This window comes from Diabrotica virgifera, chromosome 1, assembly GCF_917563875.1.
Source record: "Diabrotica virgifera virgifera chromosome 1, PGI_DIABVI_V3a".
Taxonomy (NCBI): domain Eukaryota; kingdom Metazoa; phylum Arthropoda; class Insecta; order Coleoptera; family Chrysomelidae; genus Diabrotica; species Diabrotica virgifera.
This window is the reverse complement of record NC_065443.1, coordinates 3,716,132-3,743,309: the sequence shown is the minus strand read 5'-3', so window position 1 is coordinate 3,743,309 and position 27,178 is coordinate 3,716,132. Positions and strand designations below refer to the sequence as shown.

General features: G+C 33.8%; 1 protein-coding gene across 3 annotated transcripts; it reads right to left on the bottom strand.

Annotated features, from left to right (window-relative positions):
* On the bottom strand, positions 1-26,116 carry LOC126886873 (sodium-independent sulfate anion transporter-like). 3 transcript variants are annotated; one of them, XM_050654005.1, is made up of 11 exons: positions 25,954-26,116; positions 24,398-24,573; positions 20,689-20,951; positions 18,065-18,197; positions 17,284-17,504; positions 16,519-16,834; positions 13,094-13,255; positions 3,258-3,398; positions 1,387-1,532; positions 1,083-1,253; positions 1-362 (listed from the first exon to the last, which is right to left on the bottom strand). In XM_050654005.1, the coding sequence occupies exons 2-11, from the start codon at positions 24,486-24,488 to the stop codon at positions 6-8; spliced, it is 2,001 nt and encodes a 666-aa protein (XP_050509962.1). In that variant the 5' UTR covers positions 24,489-24,573; positions 25,954-26,116; the 3' UTR covers positions 1-5. The 3 variants fall into 3 exon arrangements, with proteins under 3 accessions (XP_050509962.1, XP_050509973.1, XP_050509967.1); XM_050654016.1 differs by lacking the exon at positions 25,954-26,116 and adding an exon at positions 23,105-23,257 and having other exon boundaries at positions 24,398-24,496; XM_050654010.1 differs by lacking the exons at positions 24,398-24,573; positions 25,954-26,116 and adding an exon at positions 23,105-23,307.
* Positions 26,117-27,178: the final 1,062 nt, after the last annotated feature.

Below are 27,178 nucleotides of genomic sequence, written 5' to 3'. Positions count from 1 at the left end.
TTTTTCTATTCTAAGTCATATATTGATACCCGTCTTTCAACATTGTCATACAAAGAGAGCTTCCTTTCATTCATTCTTGCTACAACAGAGGACCGTCTTCGCTCACCTTTATGAGATGATTTGGAGAGCCTTCGTTCTTCCAATGACGCTTTCGATCCACCATCTTTTAACAGTGGTTCCTTCTCTTCGATATGTTTAGGTTTCAAAACAACGATTTCCGGAATATCCTCCGATCTGCTGCAGTAATTGAAGAGACTTGGATCAGCCAAGGCTTCGAGAGTTTTTAGGTGATCTTCTTTAACGTTGATGAGAGCGAGGTTCTTTTCAGAGGTGTTGTACATCTGCAGTAGCTTTTCTAAAGTCTACAAATTACAAAATAAAATATTACTTTAACAAATACACAAAATAAAAACATATATTCACAAAGGAAATGATATTAGGCTACGAGTATAGTCGTAGTAAAGGAAGACCACTAAAACGATGGCTAGAGGACGTCAAATCAAAAATGGGAATAGAAAGGAGAAAAATGGCTGAATATAACACAAAAACTGTATAAACAAAAAAGGTGTAAATAACGTTAGGCAATGAAATAAAAAAAAGATTATCATAACAAAAGATCTAAAAGAGGTGGTTTATCTCCTACGCTTTTTGGTACGCTATCCTACGCTAGATGGTATAAAACATACTAAACAATGGGCATACCAGTAAAGAGAATATATTACATTCATTACTTTTCGCAGATGTGATTTTTTGCCCAAGACACATTGTTTTCTATCGGATAGCCTAGCGGGACGAGAAGTGGCCCGCACATCACTTCGCCGTGATGAATGCGAGTTCAAATCCTGACCCGGTGAACATAAAATAAAAAGGTTAATGCAGCAGTTTAAAATTCTATATGAATCTGAGACTTAGACTGGAATACGTTGGCGTCTGATCGGCCTATGGGAGAGCAGTACGACAAGGGATAAGGGCTTGCGGCTCTGTAATACTCCTCCATAGATCCCTATCGGAAGGGCGTTGATGCCTAAATACTGGTGTGTATGTATATATACATATTATTTTTATGTGTAACTAGTACTTACCTTTGCTGCTGAATAATCCAAGGTCAGTATAGTTGAGCAGTCTAAAATGATGGACAAATTGGGATTTTTATTGCTGACCTCTTTGATATATTCATAGACGTAATCAGCACCTGGGTATAGCAAACCTAACTCAGGTTTTATGTATAAATATTTACCCTTGTCATCGAAGTCCTGAAAAGATCAAATTATTGATATCAACAAAACAGGATTGTATTCAATTTCACATTTTTGTGTCGTTTATTTGATACTATAAAATCAAATATCTCAAAGAACACTATCTACTCAGTGGGACACAAACACTTACTTGTTTCGTATCAATGTGTATTTTTGGCCTCGCCCACATCTTAAGAATAAACATAATATTAAAGATAGCTCCAAGAAATATAGCTGCTTCCACGCCGAACAAAGCACCAACCATCAGTGTTCCAAGGGTCAAAAAGAAATCCACTTCTAATAAAATAAAAAAAATCATTTAATTATCGAATTTATAATCATTTAATTATTTATTTATAAATGAATTTCATTTATAAAATATGTGGTAGAGTGTGTACTTTAAACGATTATGGAGCTTGTTTAAATATTTACAAACCAAACGTTATGGTACAGAAATTTATTGAACTAACGGCATGTTTTTCGGTAGAACCTTTTAATGGATTAATTTCTATATTTGCAAACAAAAGCTGATGGCAAGATAGTCTCAATTCAATATAATTGAGATTTATACAGAAGACACAATATGTAGGCAATATATAAAGCACACAATATTTAGGCAAGAATTACACTAGATGGTAACAGTATAACGGGGATTTTATTGGCGCGACCAACAAAATGATTTTGTGAGAAATTTTTTACAAAAATTAAACTTATATACACAGTCTTGTTGAATGAAATTTAATAAAACACAATAAAGTTGGACAAGATGTAACATATCGGGTTTTGAACAAATTACAACCTTTAGGGCCGGTTGCTCGAACGCTAATCAAAAATGATCATTATCAAATATTTAATTACTGTCACCAACTGTCAATGTCAACTTTGATTGGGTTGCTGAAAACATAATTATTGATTACAATTATGAAAATAGTTAATCAATTATAAAATAAAAATGTATACCATTTTTATTTATTATTCAGTTGCAATGCGAAGGCAAAACAATCTTACTTTTCAATTAGAATACGGAGTACAATCCAGCTCTCTGAATCGCGATTTTCAATTCTTATTGGAATCTCATCGGAGAGAGCGCAGGCTTGTTTTTCCCACACATTGCAACTGGAACAAATAGGGTAGGTGACTAGCGTCATCTGGCAATTGAAAGATAAAGCTTTTTAATCCTAATAGCAACATTAATAATATTGAAAATATTAAAAATATTACTAAAAGATTTTTATATTGAAAAACTTATTGGTACATTTTCCTGGTGACACCTCCAAGGCTTCTACAATTTGCGAGCCAAATGGATGCTGCAGTGAAGATAAAGGGAAGGAATTCTACATTATGCAATTTACATCCCCGTCTGCAGCTTGGTAAAGTTCCAACGGAAGCTGCAGACGGGGATGTGAATTGCATATTGTAGAATTCCTTCCCTTTGTCTTTACTGCAGCATCCATTTGGCTTGCAAATTGTAGAAGCCTTGGAGGTGTCACCAGGAAAATGTACCAATAAGTTTTTCAATTTAAAAATCTTTTAGTAATATTTTTAATATTTTCAATATTATTATTGTTGCTATTAGGATTGAAAAGCTTCATCTCTTAATCAATTATGTTAATAATTGTTATGTTAGTTGATTAACTAATCTCATAATTATAATCAATTATGTTTTCAGCAACCCAATCAAAGTTGACATTGACAGTTGGTGACAGTAATTAAATATTTGATAGTGATCATTGTTGATTAGCGTTCGAACAACCGGCCCTTAGAATACAATAGAAAAATCTCATATGGGATGAAATAATTATTTTAATAACTATGCTGAAACCATTAATCAAAACAGAACTGTAGTTGACTGTATCGTCAACTGTAGAAACCAGTTGAATGGAAAGCAGGAAGCATGTTAAAGGATGCAAGATTCGTCATAGTTGATGATTCATAATAATTCTTAATGTTTCTTAATGGTCTTTAAAGCTTCTTAATGATTTAACGGTGATTTATTTGTAATTTATAATCTATGATACTTACTACTGCATCTCCATAAGACCGGGAATATGGCATAATCAAACAAGGAACTTACTGCCGTGATCAACACAGCTCCTAGAGCAGCTTTGGGGATGTAGAAGAAATATGGAGCAAGAAAACTTAAAGCCAAGATGATCACAGTACCTGAAAAAGTATAATATCAAAAGATCAAAATCATATTTACATCGTAGCTATATTTATATTATTAGATGCGTTCGCGGGTACAGTTGACAAATTGTCGCCGACAATTTCTAACCTCACTTAATATAAATAATACCGTTAATAGATAAATGTACAATGTATATTTACTTTTAATTAATATTAACAACTAATTATTAAATTATACTAGGTAAATATACCTTGTATATTTATCTATTAACGATATTATTTATATCATTTCAAAGTGCGCATGCGTTTTGCTGCTAATTTCTCGTCGACTAGTCGTCGACAGGCACCCACGAACGCACTTATTATTTTTTTGAAGATATTCTTCTTTAGCGGCGAATCGATTGAGGGTAAAATTTGATTGATCCGCGCGCATGCGCACACCGACAGTATGGTATTAGTTGTTATACGGGCTCTGATTGGGTGTTGAAATTTTGAAATGATCTGTCAATAATTGTTCAATATGGAGGTCATCGGTAAACAAAAATATTGTATAATATTAGTTTTTATTGATGTGTGGACAGAAATAAAATCAAATTTATAATTATAGTGACTTTTTAAATAGTTTTGAAAAGCTGCAGGTACGTAATTCTAAATGTTTCAGTTGGAAATACCTAATAGTTTCAATACCTATGTATTTGGAAAATTTAAACAAAATAATGTAGTTACCTATTAGTAGGCAATGCTTTAATTTACATAATCTGGTTACGAACAAACTTTCTACAAATCTTCATCTCATATATCGTTTTCTTACTCTATATTTTGTTGTATTTTATTTCGACAAAAATCAAACTAATAATTTTATTAAATTCATATAAATTTATGGTGTAAACGTTTAGTTTGTGTATATTCCCACATGACGTATACGAGAGTTTGGTGCAGTTTGAAATGGCGTCAACTTTCGTACGGCGCGGTAGACGTGAAGTGGGTTCAAGCCCCAAGCAAGTTATTATTTTTTTATTTTTTTTATAGATTTTATGATTGTAAGTATATTATTATATAATTTTTGAAGATATTCTTCTTTTTTGAAAGTGGTAGATAAGAAAGTTAGTTTGATTTTTAAATAAAATAAGTACAAATAACCTTTTAAGTATATTTACTTCGTTTAAATTACCTATTATATAATAGAAGAATATCTTCTTACGTGCGTACAAAGTACACACACATTCTTTTTTTTACAGATTTTATGATTGTAAGTATATTATTATATAATTTTTGAAGATATTCTTCTTTTTTGAAAGTGGTAGATAAGAAAGTTAGTTTGATTTTTAAATAAAATAAGTACAAATAACCTTTTAAGTATATTTACTTCGTTTAAATTACCTATTATATAATAGAAGAATATCTTCTTACGTGCGTACAAAGTACACACACATTCTTTTTTTTAATGGTCGGTCTGATAATCTTTAAGATTCGAATCGGGTGAACAAGAGGGCCACTCAATACTACCTAAACTACCAATCCATCGTCCGGGAAATGTCTGATCTTAATAACGCCGGACGTTCACACCAAAATGAGCTGAAGCTCCGTCTTGCTGAAATTTTATCTCATTAAAATTGGCTCCAAACTTGTTTTTCACGGAAGGTATAATTTCATTTTTAAGTAACATTTGATAATTATCGCTTATTAAATTTCTTTCCATAAAAACGGCTCAGTTAACTGAGTTCCTCCTACACCCGAACATACATTTAGTTTTTATGGTTTTTGAGTATAGCTTTCACGTATCCAGTGTGGATTTACCTCAATCCAAAGTTTCCAGAACTCACTTAAACTTTATGGAAATTAAGTACATATTGGAATAATAAAAGTTTTCTAAAAATAAATGAAAACGAAAGTTAAAAGATAGCCTAGTAGTTACAATCTCTGATATTATTGGTCTTATCTTTTTCATCACGAATATTCCAATGTCAACAAAAAGCTTTAATTTAAATTGTAGTAACTGTCCTACGATTACACAAAATACCAAGAGAAACAATGGTTTTACCAGAACAATAAATGGCAGTACTCAAATATTTTTCTATGTTTAGTTTATTGTGGATTACTGTGACGTACCTATCTCAATGATGTTTGAAATGGAGTTATCTATACAATTTTCTTAAATACTATTAAGCAACCATTTTTATATATATATATATATATATATATATATATATATATATATATATTCGGTTTTATAACGTCTTACGACGTTGTCCGACTCCCAAACGCCACTGTATTCTGTCCTGAGTTAGGTCTTCATTTAGATTTCGAGCGCTAATCGCTTTCCTAACTCCCAGATTCCAGCTCTGTGGTGGTCGTCCTCGTTTTTTCTTCTCTGGGGGTTGCCACATCATAGTTTTTTTAGGCAATCTTTCGTCCCCCATTCGGCTCACATGCCCATACCATATGAGCTGTTTTCTTTCAATATCCTCAACTATAGTGCCCTCTACACCCATTTGTTGTTTTATTACTTCATTCCTTATTCTTTCGGCTCTTGATATTCTCATCGATCTTCTGATGGCATCCATTTCCGTGGCTTCGACCTTTTTCTTATATTTCTCGGTTATTCTCCATGTCTCGGCTCCATAAAGTAGGCTAGTTTTAATCATTGTCTCATATATGTTCCATTTTCTTTTCTTTGATATTTCTTTACTCCATAGAACTCCGTTTAGACATGCTATAGCTCTTCGGGCTTGTATGATTCGATGTTCAATTTCTCGTTCATCTTTTCCACTACGGTCGAAGATGACGCCCAGGTATTTTTATTCGTCACATGGATTTATTTTTTGATTGTCTTCGATATCGAGTTGTTCTGCTTCAGCGCCAATTGAGAGGTATTTTGTCTTTTCTAAATTGATATTTAATCCCCATTTCTGGTATTCTTCAATTAGTTTTCTAAGCATATATTCCATGTCATCTTTGTCATTTGAGATCACCACCTGATCATCTGCAAACTGTAAAGTATATATACAATCCTGATCGTTCAATTGTATACCCATTCCTTTGACTTTCCTTTTCCATTGTTTCAGAGCTGCAGAGATATAAATCTTAAACAAAGTCGGAGAGATACAACATCCCTGTCTGAGACCCTTAGTAACTGCAAATTTTTCAGCTAAGAAGTTTCCGAATTTCATTTGGGAGTTTGAGCCATAATATAGATCTTTGAGAGCACTAACCAATGTTTGATGTATGTTTGATGTGCCCAGGACTTCCCATAGTTTATTTAGCGGGGCTGTGTCATATGCCTTCTCAAGATCTACAAAAGTCATATGTAACTCTCTATTTGTCACAACTTTCTTTTCTATAATTTGTTTAAGACAAAAGATGTTATCTGTACATGAACGACCTGCTCTAAATCCTCCTTGTTCTTCGTCTTCAGACGATTGATAATCTTCCTCTATCAGGTCCCGTAGTATTCGACTATATAGCCGACTCATTGAACTTGTGACCGATATCCCTCTATAGTTTTTACAATTTCTCCTGTCACCTTTTTTATATATTGGAGTCATATATGCTGTTTTCCATTTATCTGGTGTTGGATGGCCATTAATGTATTCGTTAAAAATATCCCAGTGATCATTCTGTGTAATTTCTCTGAGCCATTCTTTATTAGTTCCGTAGTTACCATTTTTAACCAACGGAAAACAAAAAATTTAATGCAAAGCAAACAGAAGATGTATAGAGTAATGGAAATGTCATCTTGTAAGTGTGTGGTCCAGCCATCCTCATTTTCTTCGCCTTATTTGCTTTATGATGTTTTCCTTGAATGGCTTCCATAAATTTTCTTTCGAGATTCGATTAGTCCAAAATATACGAAAATGATTTCTTAATGCTTTGTTGATAAAAACTTGTAAGTGGTGTATTATGGGTGCTAATATCTTCCACGTTACACAGCTATATAGTAACACAGCTTTTACATTTCTGTTGAAGATTTGTAATTTCATACTGGATTTACACATATTGTACGTATTACAGGCCTTATTAATTCTTTCATGTACTTCACACTCTGTACTACCGTTACAGTAAATTATGCTGCCCAGATATATCATTTCATGCCCAATACAGGGTAATTGATTAGTAGGGTAAAGTTCAATAGCTCCGCTATAGTAATAGATAGCAATAAAAGTTAATAACAAAAATTTTAGCCACCTTTGAGCTTCACATTACAAAATTAGTTAGAATGTTACAGGGTGTTCGATAACACAGTGGCAGACCAAACTTAAGTTTTTTTTAATGGAACACCCTATATTTTATTTTATATTCGAAATCGTGGTAACTTCTCCATTACAAAAATATAAAGGTTTGTAATGTTATACAGGGTATTTACAAAGTTATAACCAATTTTGTATGAAAATCGTAACAAGTTCAACTCCCTGTATAAATAAAAATAAGCACAGCAGCAATGGTTTATTAATGCCATATTTTTTTATTTATTGTCAAAATTTTTAAGAATTATTGATATTGCTAATTTTCTTTATATCAAAAATACAGGATGAGGCAAAACGCAAATACATTATTTTCTCAGTAATGTTAAATAGAACACCCTATATTTTATATCATTATTGAAAAGTAACATTAACGTACGTTAATTTTTATATAACATTCCCTATGCCCAAATTTATTAGTTTTCGAGATATTTTCATTTTTCAGAGCAAATTATTTTAGGTGTTTAAATTTATCTAAATTTTAAGTAAGCCATGACTGAATTGACAATTGAAGATTACCGATTATCAATCCGGTAATCAATGTAACACTGTAGCAAATAAAGAAATAAAAATAATTTATTAGTAATACATTTTACAAACAAGAACACAACCACTACATGCAACATTTTTGAAACAATTAAAAACTACCTTTTTATGTAAATGCAACAAATAAACAAAGAAAATTAGTAATACATTTTACAAAAAACACACAAAATACAATATTTTGTGAAGACAATTAAACACTACTTTTGTATGTAAATGAAACAATGTAACAAGAACGAAACATGATTTATCAGTAATACATTTTGCAAACAAAACATGTTTGAAAAAATTAGAAGCTACTTTTAATAAAATATTTTTAATCTTTAACTACATAAGGTGTTCAAAATTATCTCCTAACACATTTATGTACGCCTAAAAACGATCATTGAATGAGCTACTTACTCTACGGAGCATTTGTAAATTAACACATCGAAATACACTTTGTATTCTATTTTAACTTCATTATTAACGTAACCCCAAAAAAATCAGTCCAGTTTATTAAATTCTGGTGATTTGGGTGACCACGCTACTGGTCCATTGAAAAATGAAAATATCTCGAAAACTAATAAATTTAGACATAGGGAATGTTATCTAAAAATTAAAGTACGGTAATGGTACTTTTCAATAATGATATAAAATACGGGGTGTTTCATTTAAAATTACTGAGAAAATAATGTACTTGCCTTTTGACTCACCCTGTATTTGATATAAAGAAAATTAGCAATATCGACCATTTTTGAAAATTTTGACAATACGTTAAAAAATATGGCATTAATAAACCATTGTTGTTTTGCTTATTTTTATTTATAAAGGGAGTTGAACTTGTTACGATTTTCATATAAAATTGGTTATAACTTTGTAAATACCCTGTATAACATAACAAACCTTTATATTTTTGTGATGGAGAAGTTAACAGGATTTCGAATTTAAAATAAAATATAGGGTGTTCTATTTAAAAAAACATAAGTTTGGTCTGCCACTGTGTTATCGAACATTCTAACTAATTTTGTAATGTGAAGCTCAAAGGTGGCTAAAATTTTTGTTATTAACTTTTATTGCTATCTATTACTATAGCGGAGCTATTGAGCTTTACCCTACTAATCAATCACCCTGTATAATATATTCATTGTGAATTCACCGCTAGCTTAATAAAAACATGCTCACCGACAGAGTATTTCAAGTAACAGAAAATTCCAAAATGGTCCGCCACAAGGTTCGGTACTTGCACCATTGCTTTTTAGCCTTAGTCAGCGCAGACATGTGGACAACAACATTAACAAAGTTTGGCTATGCCGATGGCTGGGCTTTATTAATACAAACAAAATGACTAGAACAAGCTGAAGAGATTCCGACAGAAGACCTAGGAGTTATGGGAAGTTACTTTCACAAATGGAGACTTCATCCCAATGCCTCCAAAAATCTGCTTCCACCTAAACAACTATCTGGCGTCAAAAACACTTAACGTTCAACCATAATAAACATCCACGATACCTAGGCTACTACACACCGACTTCGTGATTTTAGACAGAACGTTAAGCTTTAGAGAATATTTAAGTACAATTTCTGAGAAACTAAAAACCAAAACTAACATCATTCAGAAGCTCTGCTCTGAAGTAGCTCCTGCTATTCAGGTACTACATGGGCGACATCGCTATCCACACTAAGGTCCTCAAGCTTAGCTCTTGTTTATTGTGTAACTGAATACTGCGCACCAATATGGATCAACAGTGCTTACGTTCTAAGAATTGGTGTCCAGCTAAATAACACCATGAGAATGATTGCTGGAGTAATCAAATCTAGTAGATTTAATCTACACAAACCCATTGGCTACCAGTGCTGAGGGACATTCCACCACCACACCTTCGCCGACTCAATCTGCTAACTAAAGAATATAACAAGATTCTTAGCAACACTAAGGTTCATAACTATATAGAATATGCAACCAAAAGTCGACTGCGCTCCAGAAAATCTCCAATATAAACCGCAGAATCGGCTGCAGCCACCGCGTTTAACATAATCACCAAATGGATCTATGCATTGTCGCAAGCTCAAATAAATACAGTTATACCTTGCATCACAGAGTCGCCTCCTGGATTTGACCTACCACGTAAGACCTGGTGCACATTTAACCAAATCAGAACTCAACATGCAGTTGCGGCGCGAGTCCAATCTATCAAGGCAAGTAACCATTATGTTGGTGTTCTGCGCTCCTGTAACTGCTCCGCATAGTGGATATGTTGGCGCTCCCCCACGGTGCAACAGTGCTTGGTACGCCTCGGTGCTCCAATCGGTGGCGGTTTATATGTAGAGGAGCGCATGCCGTATCGATTGGAACAGTTGCACAGAGTACGGAGCACCAGCATAATGGATACGTGCCTTAACGGAGAAGTGCCACCAGCGTGCTTAGGAGGGCTGATGTTCACAAGATTTCCTGTTTGCGACGATCGAATCGATTAACTACATAAACAACTTCGACGTTTGTCTATGTATTTTTTATATAGGATCAATTTTAATGTAACTTGTTTATTGTAATCTTATAAATGTGTTTTCTTCTTTACGCGCCATCTTCGCGACGAAGGTTGGCAATGATTATTGCTATTCTAACTTTTAACACTACAGCCTGAAAGAGTTCAGTTGAGCTGCATCCAAACCATTCTCTGAGATTTCTCAGTCAAGACATTTTTGTGACCCAAATATTGCAGTTTTCTTATTTTGATTGAATCCAGTATCTCCATGTTGTTCTCTATTCTTTTTGTTCTTAGTACTTCTTCATTGGTTATTTTGTCTGTCTAGGAGACTCTCAGCATTCTTCGATATGTCCAGATTTCAAATGCTTCAATATAAATGTGCACCATAGGTTAAATAAAAAAATAACGTCAATAAAAACTACACAGAAACCAGTAAAAAGTGCATAATTTTAGACTAAAAAGTAATATTAATCTAAAGCATTGATTGTTAAAAATGAGATTATAAATGTTATTTTTATTAAATAAACTAAAAATAGTAGATAACAATCACTACCACGTGCCTTCGTTAATTTATTAAAAACTCTCTTAATGGAATTATTTATCACTAAATCATGTTTTTATTTTGTTGATTAAGCATATACTGTACATTTCCATATGAAGATCTAATAAAATGTGCTTAACATTATTTGTTTTTATTAGAAACATCAACATACCCTTGAGACATTACGCAGTGCGTACGATTTTTTCCATTGTGTACCTACATCAGTCAAAATATTGTTCTATAAACATCTTCGTTAAATTAAAGTTAGGAATATCAACAATTTAATAAGATTTAGTTGATAACAAATTATTTTTCTTTCAATGCATTACGAGTGAAGATTAGCGAATCAGAGCAATCTTAAAAACCACTGCTCCGTCTAACGGCCAATTGTTTTATGTTTCTTTCTTTATTGGCTTAAAACTCGATTACCTTAGGAAGATATTTTTTACGGAAGTATCGTGTTTCACTTAAAAAACAGACTTGACACTGGCCAACTAGCAATTAAAAATCCATTTTGAAGACAGACTCCTCAGTCACACTAAACATCCAAAATATTTATGTGTGATAATCGATAGAACGCTAAGCTTTAAAAAACATCTTTTAAAAACAGCTGAAAAACTTAGAACACGAAATAATGTTCTGCAAAACTTAGGCGGGATCACATGGGGTTCCTCAGCCACAACAAGTAGATCGATAGCACTAGGACTCGTGTATCCTATTGAAGAGTACTGTGCACTGGTGTAGCGTGTAGCTCAACAGCCCATACACCAAACGTGTCGATACCCAACTAAACCACGCTTTGCGTATTTTATCAGGCACAATCAAGGTCACGCCAACGTACTGGGCCACGTAGCTTCCTCACACGCCCGCCTAGAAAGTGTTTTTTAGGGAGTATAGAATAATTAACGTCGATCCTGAGATCCGCTCCGATCACCAGCAGAGACATAAGTAGGCTTCGTTCAAGAAACAACCCTCTACTAGACTCAAGAATTCTAATTGAAAGGAACTTCAAGGTAATCAACCGTTGGCGAAAAGAATGGGAGAACAATGCACCTTCTGCCACCCGGAATATGCCAGTGTGTTGGAGCCAATGTTGGCGCCAACGTTTTTATGACTTGCTCCAACGTTGGGAGTTTTCTGTCAGCTGTCGGTTTTTGCGTACACATAAAAGGGATTGGCACCAATACGGTATTGCCGTAGATGCCGACCACCCATTGGTGCCAAAGCAGTGTTCCAATCGGCGTATAATTTAGTTGCGATTTGCGCAGTATTTAGTTGTTGGCGCCTCAATTTTCGCACCGTGCATAAAATTACCAAATTCCGCACAATCTTGCAAAGCAAAATAAAATAAACCAATGACAAGCCACAGTTTATAAAAGAGTCCTCGTTTTCTTATCGAAGAAAATTTCCATTCTATGGTGGGAATTAAAAACAAATTAAGAACATGTAAAAATCGATCCACTATTATGAATTGTTGTCATCCACCATCTTCTTCGACGAGGAGGCCTTCGCCTTTTTGAAGCAAAATATAATCACATGCACTCATTATCACAACAGTCGCAGCCGCAGCAATTTCCATGTTGGACATATTGACGTTGCCTCAACGCTCAACCCAATGTGTGGATGCCTCACCGAACATGGGAACACAGTTGACCCAACATTGGCTCCCATGTGTGGAGACAGCATAAGAACAAACGCCATACGCTAAATACATAAATATTTAAATATTCGATTTTACTTCCAACACAAAAACCATCTAGTGATAAACAATTAGACAGAAGCCACTCATTTCCTCATTGTATTCCCAGGATATATCTTTAAAATTTCTACATGTGGCCTTTCAAAAGCACTATTTTTAATAAATAAGACACAGATTCTGCTTCATTACTTGTAGGCAAAATTTTAGCAGATACATAGTATGTGTTGTATTTGTAGTACCTGAGTAAAGTCCTTGCAGAGGCGTTCGTACGTCACTGCTGCTAGCAACGGCAGATCTCGAGAAGGCTCCGGAACTGGGCATAGCTCGAACTAAGGAACCAAAGATGTTGGCTAAACCGAGAGATATCATTTCCTGTGAAGCATCCACTACTGAACTTGTACCTGAAAATGGGTATAACAATAGTTAAAGCTATATTAGACATTCTGATAATAACCATAATATATTCTTATGAAAATATCAACTGGAATACAACAAGACGACTCTCTATCAACATCAGGATTTAATGTCTCTATAGAAGGAACAATAAGAGCTACCGAAAGAAAAGGTCATTATCATCATTTGGCTCTACAACTCTATGTGAGTCTTGGCCGCGTTTACTATTTCCCTCCATTGTTGTCGTCGGTCCTGAGCAGCTATTTCCCATTGCTGTACTCCCATTGCTGTACTCCCATTTTGCGTAGATCACTGGCTACTGCATCCTTCCATCTCTTTTTTGGGCGACCAACTGATCTTTTTCCAACGGACCTTTCCCAGAATGTGGCGTTCAGAAGTCTTTCGTCACTCGATCTTAGCACGTGACCCGCCCATCGTATTCGGTTTACTTTAATGTAGCGTACTATGTTTTCATCTCCATATATTGTGTGGAGTTCATCATTGTGTGTTCTCCATTCTCCTGTTGTCTCTTCTCTGCAAGGCCCATAGATAGTCCGCAGTATCTTTCTTTCAACTACCAGTAATTTTGTCGTTTCCCGCTGGTTCAGAGTCCATGTTTCGCTTCCATACGTTATTGTGGGACGAATTATTGTCTTATATACTCTTATTTTTGCTGGTTTTGAGAGTATTTTTGATTTAAGTAGGGTCATTAATAAGTAATATGCCCTGTTTTCTGCAATGATCCCGGCTGCCACGTCCTTTTCGTATTTATTTTCAGATGTTATGATCGCTCCCATGTACTTAAATTCTTTGACGACTTCAAAGTTGTATGCATTAATTGTTACGTTTTATCTAACCCTTGGTCTTGGGTTCTTCGTAACCACCATGTACTAAAATGAAATAAAAGGTACCTACAATATTATAACATCGACGTCGCAACTTGTGGCGCACGGTGATAACGCAGCGTTGATTAGCAGAAACCTAAACAGTTTAAAGGAATAATTTGCAAAGGTGTACAAGAAAGCATCCAAGAAGGGGTCTAGGACGTTTCATCGCCGCCGTTTCGATGCCGCCAGTTCGATGCCGATGCTGGCCGATTCATCGCCAGTCAATTAATCGCTATCTGATATATTTCCGAATTTTCGACAGTTACAATAGGGAACTTGCATAAATTTTTAAATTCGAAAAAAATGTTATAAATCACAACAGAACATAATTTAAAACATGTATCAAAGATAAAAAAGTTTTGTTTGTCTTTCGTTTGGCCCCTAAAGACGATTAAAAATTCAAATTAAAACAGGTGGTCCAAAACGCATAGTGACGTCATATGTGCATGTACATTCTGCACCAACAAAGTAAACAAAATTGTATATAATTTTAAATTAGACATTATAAACGTCAGTAGAAAATACAGTAATGTAACGTCACAAGCGTTTTTGATCGTTTGAACTATTTTACATTGGCTAAGGGTTCTTCTAAACCAAGGCCAGAAAACAGAAAAAAATATATAGATTTTAAATTATCTTCTAAGTTATTATGAGGTTTTACCGCGTGAAAGTTTGGAAATATTATTTTTAAAGGAAACTGAATAATATTACGTAATAAAAAAATGTGTAAGTTCCCTCATAGGTTTGGCATTCGTTTTGACACTGACACTAAGTTTTATAAATATATTTGATAATTTCTATTTCTGATATATTTGAGTGTTTTTAAGTATTTTTATTGGGGTTTTGAATGCTTGTACTTGTACAGAATGTCACTAAACAATACTTATAAAGTTTTTCTTTATTTTCCATATTAATCTTTCTCTTTTTTCCTTCAAAAACTGTAAACTCCAATCCCAACAAACTGGTATATTTTTTATATTATTACAATGACATACGATAAAAAATGTCATTACAATATAAATATTTTCCCATATTTCGCGACGATGCTGTGGCCAAATACCCAAGTAGGTGGAGGCCAATAAACTAAAGAAGAAGAAGAAGAATATACTTACATATAACCCTCCCACATCACTGATATAACCATATAAAAAACTAATGTAAAACTATATGACGTCACGGGCCGTTTGAACTACTTTAAAATAAAGAAGTCTTTAAATTTGTATTTCTAAGTTATTATGAGTTTTTGAAGCGGGAAATTTTGCAAATCTCATTTTTATACAAAACTGAACATTATTATGTAATAAAAAAAAATGTGCAAGTTCCCCATTATTAGTTATTTTTAGTATTAATTAGGCATTCTAGGAAATGCGAGATATGACGGCGATGAAATGGACTGGCGATGAACCGGCGGCATCGAAACGGCCGGCGATGAACCGGCGGCATCGAAACGTCCCATTCCGTCCAAGAAGGGTTTGGCAATAAATCAAAATTAAAACAAAATATCTAATATGCTCAAGAAAAAATACAGTTAATGTGACAACATTAAATATTGGCAAATATGAGTTTGAAAAGGTAGAACACTTTAGATATCTTGAAGTCTCAGTTGATGGAAATAGTGATAGAAAGTAGGATCAGAATTTTGGCAGGAAACAGAACCCACTAGAAATACAACAACTTCCTCAAAGATAAGAAGCATACTCAGAATACTAAACTGAAAGTTTACAGAGCATCAATTAGACCAGCAATCACATATGGTGCTGAAGTAATATGCCTGACACACAAAGATGAAGAAAGATTCTAGAGAGAAAAAAAAATCGGAGAATAGCAGGCCCACAATGAATGTAGAAAACAAACTGGTGAACTACGAAGTAAGAGAACTTTTGAAAGGAGATGTCCTCGTCAAATTTATAAGGGGATAGGGCCTAAGACGGATGGGACATATAGAAAAGAGAAACCCAGAAGAAGGTATCAAGAAGATCACCAAATGGAGACCAGTATCAGGTAAACCATGCGAGAAAGACCCAAAGCCACATGGAAGAACTAGATAATTGAGAACTTTAAGAAGATGGGAGTTAGATAATGGGTAACCATAAAGCAAAACCATAAACGAATGGAGAAATATTGTAGAAGATGCCAAGTCACACAACCAATTGTAAAACCAAAATGTTAATGCGGGCTGACTACCCGCGACTAACGAATCGGGAGAGAACAAATAAGACTTCAATCGCTCAGCTAGGAGCGTAGATGACATGATGATTATGATGATTTTTTTTTAAATCCAATTGTTTATATAGCATTCAAAAAATAGAGCAGACTATGCACCATTAAGGACGGGCAAGTCACAAGCATATGTAAAGACCAAGTAAAAAATAAAATTTACTTACTATATGATTTAGCTATGGCCACATTGCTAAGCACTGCCACCAAAGGCACCACAAAAACTCCACTGCCCAAAGATTGCACCATCTCGACAGTTTCTACAGTCCGGTTTCCTACATGAGTGCTGAGAGAAGGAAATGCTAAAACTGGAACACCTTTGGGAACATTTCCGATGATCTTGAAAGGAGTACTGCCAGTTTTGCTCCAGGATCCGGCTACTATAGTAGCTAGAAGGACAACGATAGCATTTTTGGAGATGGAAAGTAACCATATAATTTTCTTAACTGTTTTGTTTTCTGTCTTAACTAATCGATTAAGGTTCTGAAAATCAAACAAGATTAACGTAATAAACTGGAAACTGAGCAAAGCAGAAAGAACATAGAAAGAGAACGAAAAATAAATGAAAAATTAATTTAATTGCAAAATTGCACTTCTTCATCTAAAGTCTCCCACAATAATTTAAAAAGAGGTTTATACATAGTTGCAACTGAAATAAACTTGTGTATTTAAGTAAAACTCAAAGTTCAATATCATCTATCTATGGTATCATATATGGTCAGTCTGGCTAGATATTCTAAAAATTGAAAATTCTATTGTAGACGGAGAAGAAGAAGAAAAAGGAGAAGAACAAGAAGAAGAGGAATTCTTTTTCATGGTTAAGTCTAAAAAGTTGATAGGTTTGTTGGTTTGACCATTAGACTGTTGTAGACTTAACTATTAAAAATAATTCCTCTTCTTCCGGAATTAGTTAAATATTTTTTATAACCTACCTTAAAAAACAGAAGTACAACAATGCAAGTTACACCCAGTATAGTGTCAGGCATCCTTATTTCATTAAACTTTTGAAATAATTCTTTCGTTACTCCAACAAAGTCGTGAGAATGTATATTGATTCCAAACAGGTTTTTCAACTGGTTGGATATGATGATGATGGTACTGGCAGATGTGAATCCCGACGTAAGACATGGTGATATGAAGTCCACCAGAAATCCTTAAAAGTAAAAAATAGTAAAAAATATGAGAAATATAATAAGATATTCTTGGAAATAAGAACTTACAATAGACACGAATTTTATATGATTTTATGCCAACTTCTTTTCATCAAAGCACATATCAATATTACATCTTCACAACAAAAGAAAACTTAATTTCTGCTTTAGCAAAGATATCATCATCACCATAAACAGCTATTCCATCCTCGTCGGATGTAAGTCTCACTTAGGTGTGCCCATTCATATCTGTTTACTCTTTTTTGCATCCGATCATGGCCAGCTATTCACTTAATTTCTTTACTCCATCCTGTTTGAGGTCACCACCTACTTCTTTTGCTTGCCCTTGGTCACCATTCGAGAATTCGATTGGTCCAAAAGTTGTCTTTCATTCTTCCTATGTGTCCTGACAAGTTCCGGTATATATATATATATATATATATATATATATATATATATATATATACATATATGACTCAACCTTTTCTATATTATTGTTGTCCAGAGTTATATTCCCAGTTATATCTAGAGATTCGGTGAGATAGCAAAGATATGTACTCACCTAGTTTTAGTATTCCCATAAGCAGTTCCACACATCCAGCTGTAAACGCCAGAAGAATAACACATTCTATAGGTTTGCCAACTGTATAGGAGAAGGTTAAGAGTGACATCAAACTGGTCGGCCCAATAGAAACCTATAAATGGTAAAATCTATCTACAGTATTTTAAATATTTTTACAACAAGGAGTACGACAAATATGTGCTCAGAAGAGATGTTTAACGAGACACCAATGAACAGAGAAAAGACATTAAGAAAGACATGTCAATTAAGATATGTCAATCAAGAAAGATAAGTTATTAAGAAAGACATGTCAATTAACGTAACACTATTGAATAATCTCAAATATGCAGACGATAGAAATGAAGACTTTGACAGACAGCCTGTGGAGTCAACGGAGACAGTAGCAGCAATAGTCACCAAAATAACAAACGAGGAAGTGGCTCAAGCTCTTCAAAAAATAAAGAAAGGAAAAGCGGTAGGACAAGATGATATTCCTGGGGAAGTATGGAGAGCATTGGGAGAGACAGGAACAAGGTGGCTATCAGGTTTATTTAATAGAATTATGGAAGCTGGACAAATGCCAGACGAATGGAGAAGCAGTATACTACTACCTGTCTACAAAAACAAGGGAGATATACAACAATGTACAAACTACAGGGCTATAAAACTGCTTAGCCACACCATGAAAATATGGGAAAGAGTAATTGATAGACGGATACGTGAAGAGACCGAAATATCCGAGAATCAATTTGGCTTTAAGCGGGGCAGATCAACAACAGATGCAATTTTCATTATAAGACAGTTGATGGAAAAATACAGGAGTAAAGAAACAAACGCTCATATGGTATTCATAGATCTTGAGAAAGCATCTGATAGAGTTCCTCGAGAGATTCTCTGGTGAGCACTCAATAAAAAAGGAGGCCCTGGTGAATATGTAAAGATTGTGAGGGATATGTATGAGGGAGTATAGACTAGTGTTAGGACAGGTTGGTGTGGGAGAGACTGATAAATTTCATGTGAAAGTAGGATTGCACCAAGGCTCGGTGCTTAGTCCGTATTTATTCTCATTAGTTTTGGACCAGATAACAGCGTAACTACAGGGTAACATTCCATGGTGCTTAATGTATGCTGATGATGTCGTGTTAGTAGGAAATAGTGAAAGAGACTTAAAACAGAAACTGGAACAGTGGAGACAAGCTCTCGAGGAAAAAGGTTTAAAACTTAGTAGGACATATATAGAGTATTTGGAATGCTTATTTAAAGATGGAGTTACTACAAATAAAATGGTATCTTTGGATGGTGAACTGATTGTAAAAGCAATAGTTTTAAGTACCTGGGATCGGTATTACAGAGTAATGGAGAAATATATGGAGATGCAGGCAGTAGAATAAGGGCTGGATGGATGAAGTGGAAAGAAGCGAGTGGTGTGTTGTGTGACAGAAAAATTCCAATGAAGCTGAAGAGAAAATTCTATAAAACAGCCATAAGACCGGCTATGATGCACGGAACTGAATGTTGGGTAGTGAAAAACAAAGAGGAACAACAAATGCATGTGGCGGAATAGAGAATGCTTAGATGGATGAGCGGAGTGACAAAAAAGGATAAAATTAAAAATGAGTATATTAGGGGAAGTCTAGGTGTGGCACCAATTGATGCCAAAATGAGAGAGCATAGGTTGAGATGGTTTGGTCATGTCCAACGTCGAGACGTTAATCACACAATACGAAGAATAGCTGAAGTGCAGATTCCTGGAAGGAGTAGGAGAGGAAGACCAAAGAAAACGTGGGGGAGACGATTAGGCAGGACATGTTGGTAGAGGGGATTAATATTGATATGACCCAAGATAGAAGTGTGTGGAGAAATGCAATTACTGTCATTACTGAAGCCGACCCCGCATAGAGATAAGGCAAAGAGAATGATGATGAATGCAGACGATAGAATACTCCTTGCAGACAGTAGAGAAGGGCAACGACAGGTATGGAATGACTTTCAAGTCAAAAAAAAAACAAAAAGCATGATTGTCAGTAAGAACAATATTGAAGATGAAACAATCTATGTTAAAAGAAAAGATGTAGAGAAAGTACCCAAATACAATTACTTGAGATGTGAGCTAAATGACCAATGCGACGGCAACCTTGAAATAAAACGAGGCATTAAGATGGCCAGAAGCGCTTTCAATAAGATGAAAGCAGTATTATGCAATGAAAACATGGGAATAGAAATTAGAATTAGAATATTGAGATGGTAAGCATTATTTGTTATTTTATATGAAGTTGAAGCCTGGACAATTACGAACGCAACTGAAAAAAGACTTGCCAGCTTTGAGATGAGGTGTTATCGAATAATGTGGAAAATATCATGGACATAACAAGTAAGAAACATAGAAACATTAAGAAAGATGAAAAAGTAGAAAAAAAAAGTGGAAGCAAAAAGAGGATCGGGAATACGGCGCATGTCCTGGTCGGAAAATTTAAATCAGTCGAGTGAAAATAGCACAATAGAACTCTGCAGATCCGCTGCATTAGAGAGTAAAATGGGTCGTGATGATCGCCAATGTTCTTAAGGATGATATATAATTATAAAAATATAATAAATATTGTAAATATACCAATAATTCTACTTACTTCTTTGATAGTGCCCACAAAAATATACGTAAATGATCCAATAAACGCTGTATATAACCCATACTGGGCAGGAAGACCAGCCAAGCCAGCGTAAGCAATCGATTGGGGCATCATGGTCAGGCCCACCGTTAGACCAGCTATTAAGTCTGCCAGAATATCATTTTTGGTGTACTTAGGTAGCCATTGTAATATGACTAGTCGCTGAAGTATAACATCCTTTACCTTGGTACCCAAGGAACGGTCAGAGTCCGTTTGTTTTCCCACTAAAATGATAAATAGGTTAATGGAAGAGTAGATTTTAATATTTTTAATTACAAAATTGGAAGGGAAGGAAATTGGAAGGGAAAATGACCAGATAAATTTTAAAAGCAAAAAACCATATTGATGGACAACAAAGGAAAAAATCCAAATAAAAGAAAACCAAAAGTGGCTGATCAAAGGAGATCAGGAAGGTGGAATATAATACAGAAGGCATACTTATGAAACAAAAAAAATAAAGAGCAGGAAAAATCAATTTTTCCAAAGAATATGAAGATATAGATAGCTTAATGGGAAGCTCAAAAACAAGAGAGCCAAACGTTGAGGAACTTCAGACAGACTCCTGCCCATGAAAGGATAAAAATAGAACATAAAAATGGACCAATGGGTAAAATATTACTCAGAATTATTACAAGAAAATAGATATCTACAGGGTGTCCAGAAACTCTACCGACAAACGAAGACAGGAGATTCCTCAGGTAAATTTAAGATAATTTAACCCAATTCACTTAGTCCGAAAATGCTTCTTAAGGGAGCTAGAGCTCTTTGAAAATGGCGTCTTGTAATTAGTTTTTCTTAAATACCTCCAGAACGCTTCTATTTAGAAAAACGAAAATTGGTATGCGTATTTATCTTCAAGATATAAATCTAAGCCATACATTGCAAATTTCTAGTACCGATCATAGGCGTCCGTTTTGGATAGGGCAACGGTTATTTTATCGCATAACTTTTTTATCTTTAACTTTTATGCATTTCTGACACTGGATTATTAAATTGTGAAGTTTTCTAGTACTAAAAGGTACTCTTGTTTTAAATCGGTAAGACACACCGTTTTCTAGAAAAATCGATTTGAAAATTTTTCACTTTTTGAATTACAAAAAAAAATTTCAAAACAAAACTGTTTAGAAAGACGAAAACTGGTACATTTATTTATATTCCAGAGATAAATCGATTTCATTAATTGCGAATTTCTAGTACTGGTCATAGACGTCCGTTTTGGGTAGGTCAACAGTTATTTTATAGCATAATGTTTTGTCTTGAATTTTCGAGCATTTTTGACACTAGATTATTAAATTATGAGGTATTCGAGTACTAAAAGTTACTCTTACTTTATGTTGGTAAAATACTTCGTTTTTTGTTGAAAAGTTCTTTCAATTTTTTTTCAAATTCCAAAAACGAAAAACTTTCAAATCGATTTTTCTAGAAAAAGGTGCATCCTACCGACTTAAAGCAAGAGTACCTTTTAGTACTAGAATACCTCACAATTTAATAATCCGGTGTCAAAAATGCATAAAAGTTAAGGACAAAAAAGTTATACGATAAAATACCCGTTGCTCTACCCAAAACGGACGCCTATGGCCGGTACTAGAAATTTGCAATAGATGAAATCGATTCATCTCTGAAAAGTAAATATGCATACCAATTTTCGTTTTTCTAAATAGAAGCCTTCTGGAGGTACTTAGGAAAAACTAATTTCATGACGCCATCTTCAAAGAGCTCTAGCTCCCTTCAGAAGCATTTTCGAACTAGGTGAATTGGGTTAAATTGTCTTAAAATTATCTGAGGAATCTCCTGTCTTCGTTTGTCGGTAGAGTTTCTGGACACCCTGTATATTACTCCCCCAACTTACGAAATAAAAGAAAAACAAACACCAGTTGCATAATATACATCTTAAAATAAAATAAGAAATGCGTTAAAATTGATGAAAAATGTAAAAGAAAATAATCGACAACAGAAGAAATGCAATGGAAATAATGTTTTGGAGAAGAAGACGCAGAATAACATTAATGGAAAAAGTTAGAAGCGAACGAATTAGAGAACTGGTGTGGACATAATATGGACATATGGTGTGTGGAAGAAATGGAAAACTAAAACTTGGAAATGGAGACCAAATAGGAGGAAAAAAGAAGTCTTAGGTTACAGTGGACAACATTGGCGATTGGGAAATGGTACACGTCAAACAGAGTATGCTGTGATTTTAAAAACTAAACAAATCTTATACAAAAAAGAAAAGAAAAGAAAGAAATAAATATGAAAGAAATTAACACATCAAAAGAATATGTTTGGCGCGAAAAACAAAGAAACAAGAGGACAATTACAAGAATATTGCCTAGCTCTATCGTTACCATTTTTTAATCTACACACTTTGAAGACTTACTTTTTTATCAGCTCACCGCCAGTATACTAAATTGCATATATTTTTGCGCTCCAATTAATAACAATCTTCAAAAATAATTTATAATTGTATTTTCCAGGTATACTATATTTACCTATGTATACTTCTACAACCATATATTATATTCCTCAGATACTAAAATATATAGTTAGTTGCACACGATAAACAATATGTAATATATATTCTTAAATAAGATTGAAAGGTACATACTATATATGATATTTTCCCACCTTATCAAACAATACTTTGACAAACATGGGTTTTTTGATAACTAATACTATTTTAAACAAAACTTTTCGCAAAAATAATACGAAAAAAATAAAAACAATGTAATGTGTTCAATGTAGAATCTTGGTATTTGAGAATTTATGCGAAAAGTTATATTTATTGTGGTGATTTATATTTATTGGTGTAATTTTAACAGTCTTTTATTTTAATTTATTTACACTTATTTTTAATTTATTTGTAGTAACACCGTTTACACTAAAATATAATTAATTTATATAATTTATATTTTACATTTATATTTATATTTCCCGACTTAACACGTCATACAATCAATTACGATTTATTATTCAGACTGAATTATTGAGTCTATTGAATAAAAAGAAGTATTTGCTTTTACTTACAAATATTTATGTATTTACTTAATAGTAATTGAATAAAGTCATTTATTTAATGCTTTAGAAGCAGCTTTAATAGAAGCCAGCTTTTTTCTCGAATTTTCCATTCTTGTACATTTATAGCTGGACCCTTCATTGGAATCTAGAGCAGCGTAGACCAAAATATTTGGGGAGACACTAGTCTCTTCGAGAAGTCAGGTAGTTTACCATTAGTTATGGGGTCGAGTAGGGCCTGCATTACATTCTTTATATTTATTGTATAATGTCCTAATGTATACTGTGTGGCCTAAATGTTCTAAATGTGTGTAATGTCCTAAAGTGTGGCCAATCACTTTAACGCGCAGTTTATTCCATCATTTTTGGTGTGTTAATTAATACGATAATGGACGTTCGACGTTACGTTCCTGTGGCCCAGCATTATAGAAAAATAAGCTGCTAGGACTTTGACTTAAAATACCATATTTTAATATAATTAATTGTTGGTAATTGATTTTTCAGCTGTTTTCTCTTTAGTGGCCTATAATGACTTTTGTGTCATGAAACTATATACTTACAAAAAAAATACTTACTCAGTACACATATATGTTTTCCAATGATAATAATTTTAATTGCAATAGACTTATATAATAAACAGGTGAATAAAGTCACTTACCGAACTGCATATTTTTTTTCGTTGCATCCTGTTCTAATTCTCGTTGTACATTATTGCTATACAAGAGGTGTATATGAGTATTTGTCCTCATTATAAGAAGTTTTATTGTTAAATGAATGACTGCCTTAATACAAATTAGGCAGAAAATAGCTTGTTAAATGTGAGGTTGTTAGTTCCTGCAATTTAAAAAAATATGTCTTCTCTCTTAAAGTAATACTGTAAGAAGTATTATAAGATATTATTTTATTTTTCTATTTGTTGAACTTATTTGCATCCATCACAAATCAATAAAATGTATAAATAATCATACAGAAGTAAAAACTTCGTTTGTACAATGGTATAAAAAAAGTTTATTAAAAACCAAGAAAAGTCATCCAAAAGGATTCGCAAAACGTTTTCAGTCTAGATCAGATCATCTTCAGTGCGTTTTGCTTAGTACATGAAACTAGCAACATTATGAAATTGGTAACATCGAGAAATATGGTTTACATGATACCTATATAATATTTATAGCGACTCCAAGTCGATGTTAAAAGATTAAATGTGTTAGGAGTGCTCAAAGGGCAACATGGTTCCCTGCTCGATAAAAACTTGTGGTTCTTGCCAGGTCAATCCACACAGACCAACAAAAGTGACTTTTGTCAACTTTTGTTTTCAATTTTTTTTTTGCTGATCCAAAAGAATGACATCTGCCAGATCCAAAGAATGTGAGCCGATAATGCAAAACTTTGGTATGTTGCATTATCTCTATCAATCTTCTGAACAGATGAAAAAGACTCAAACATTTTGTTTTGCAGAATGGTTGACCACAAACGAAGTTTTGCGTGAGATGTTTTTACTTTATTTTTAGCTGTTAAAATATCTATCAAAATGCTTAATTTCAAGAACCAAAAGGGTCAGAAAACGGTAAGCATATTTAGATTTTGTATGTTGTAAGAACATTAACAATTCAGCCCTTAGTTCCAGAACTCTTGTCAATACCTTTCTTTTGGACAGCCACCTGATATCTGTGTGATATAGGAGGGAGATTTTGATGAAGCGAGGCCATAATATCTTCACAAACGATTCTGAATAGCCGGGTTTGCAAAGCTTTACCTTTGATAGAATTTACAATGTTTATTACCTCCTTGAGTACGTCATTTAAATCAGAAGGTACTACCTTAGCAGCAAAACCTGTCGATGAAGAAAACAGTGTGTCCAGGATATGTTTGGCATTATCGATTTTATTTTGCAATGAGTCCGCTATTTTTGCCTGTCATAGCTTTAGCGCCATCGCTACAAATACCGATACATTTTTTCCAGTCAATATTGTAGTCGCAAGTGCTTTCTAAAAACATATCGTACAAACACTGGCCAATAGTATTTGCACGAAGTGCTTTGCAAAATAAGATTTCTTCCATGATACTGTCATCTGCTTCAAAGCTCACAAATACTACAAACTGTGCACAGTCGGAAACATCTGTATATTCGTCAAACTGCAAAGCAAAATGTTGTTCTTTAATGTTTGGCCCGCGTGAATAAAACATAGATATACCAAAATAGGAAAAAAATATTACCTAACATACTTAATATGCAGTTTTTAATTAAATTATTTCTTTGGCTTTCTATGACACCAGGGGGTCGCCAGAATATTTCAACCTGTAAAGGGGTCGCGAAATTAAAAAGATTGAAAAACACTGAATTAGATATACGTCCCTTATACGTGTATAATCAGAGACTACGTAACTTTAGCACTAAAATATTTCACATTGTAAAGGATGCTACAAATGTTCATACGTTTTTTAGGTAAAAGTATTAGGTACTAGTCACATGATGTGTTGGAATTTTTTAATCAGCTTTATTTCTTATTTTGTTAAATTTAAGGCTCAATAAATTCAATATTTATCTCACAGATTCTGGGTTTTTGTTCTGATAAACGTCTTATATCTTAAGCAATAAACAATGCTCTAAAGTAAATCTAAATGCGTATGTTATTTTTTTTATTTTATCATAAATCCAATAGAAGTTTGTTTGGTATTAATTAGATAATATGAATAAATATTGGACTTATACGTGTTGAACGTGTGTAGTTTGTTTAGGAGTAATAAATATGACGCGTCAAATATTATGAAACACTTAATAACTGCAAAAATATCAATAGGAGGCTGATTACTCTATCCCTAGTGCAATAGGGATGTTCACAAAAAATTAAAAAGTCATTTCAAACATGTAAAACGATTAAGAAACACCCTAGGAATAATTGTCCAAAATTTCAACAAAATTGAAAAAGCCTTTCTATAAAAAATCTTTATTAGAAATCTAGCATTATTTTAAATTTCAAGAACGCTTCTCTATTGGCCTGAGGTCACTAGTTGCATACCCCAAGCGCGAGCCATTCTCATAGTGTTACTGTTTAACTGTTTGACGTTTCAGGTCATTTTATTTTGTTCTCTTCTTGTTTTATCAGGGTTAAAGTGTCGTTTTATAGTGAATTTGTTTAGTTTAAAGTGGATAGACTGTTTGTAAGGACATATTTTGGGTTTTACAAAAATAAACAAATAAAACGGAAGAAGGTTTCCAGAAAGCCGATTCGTATAAACTACCGACTGTAGTGTAGATGTAACAATGGTGTATGATTTATTGGCATCTTGTAAAAAAATAAATCTACCACAGCTTTACTGAGTGTATATTCCATATAATTTTCCATGTCTTCTTTAAGCTAAAAAAATAAATGCTTAATAATCCACAAAAAAAATAGAGAAAGTTGTATGCATGCGTTGCACGCATGCATATTGTATACAT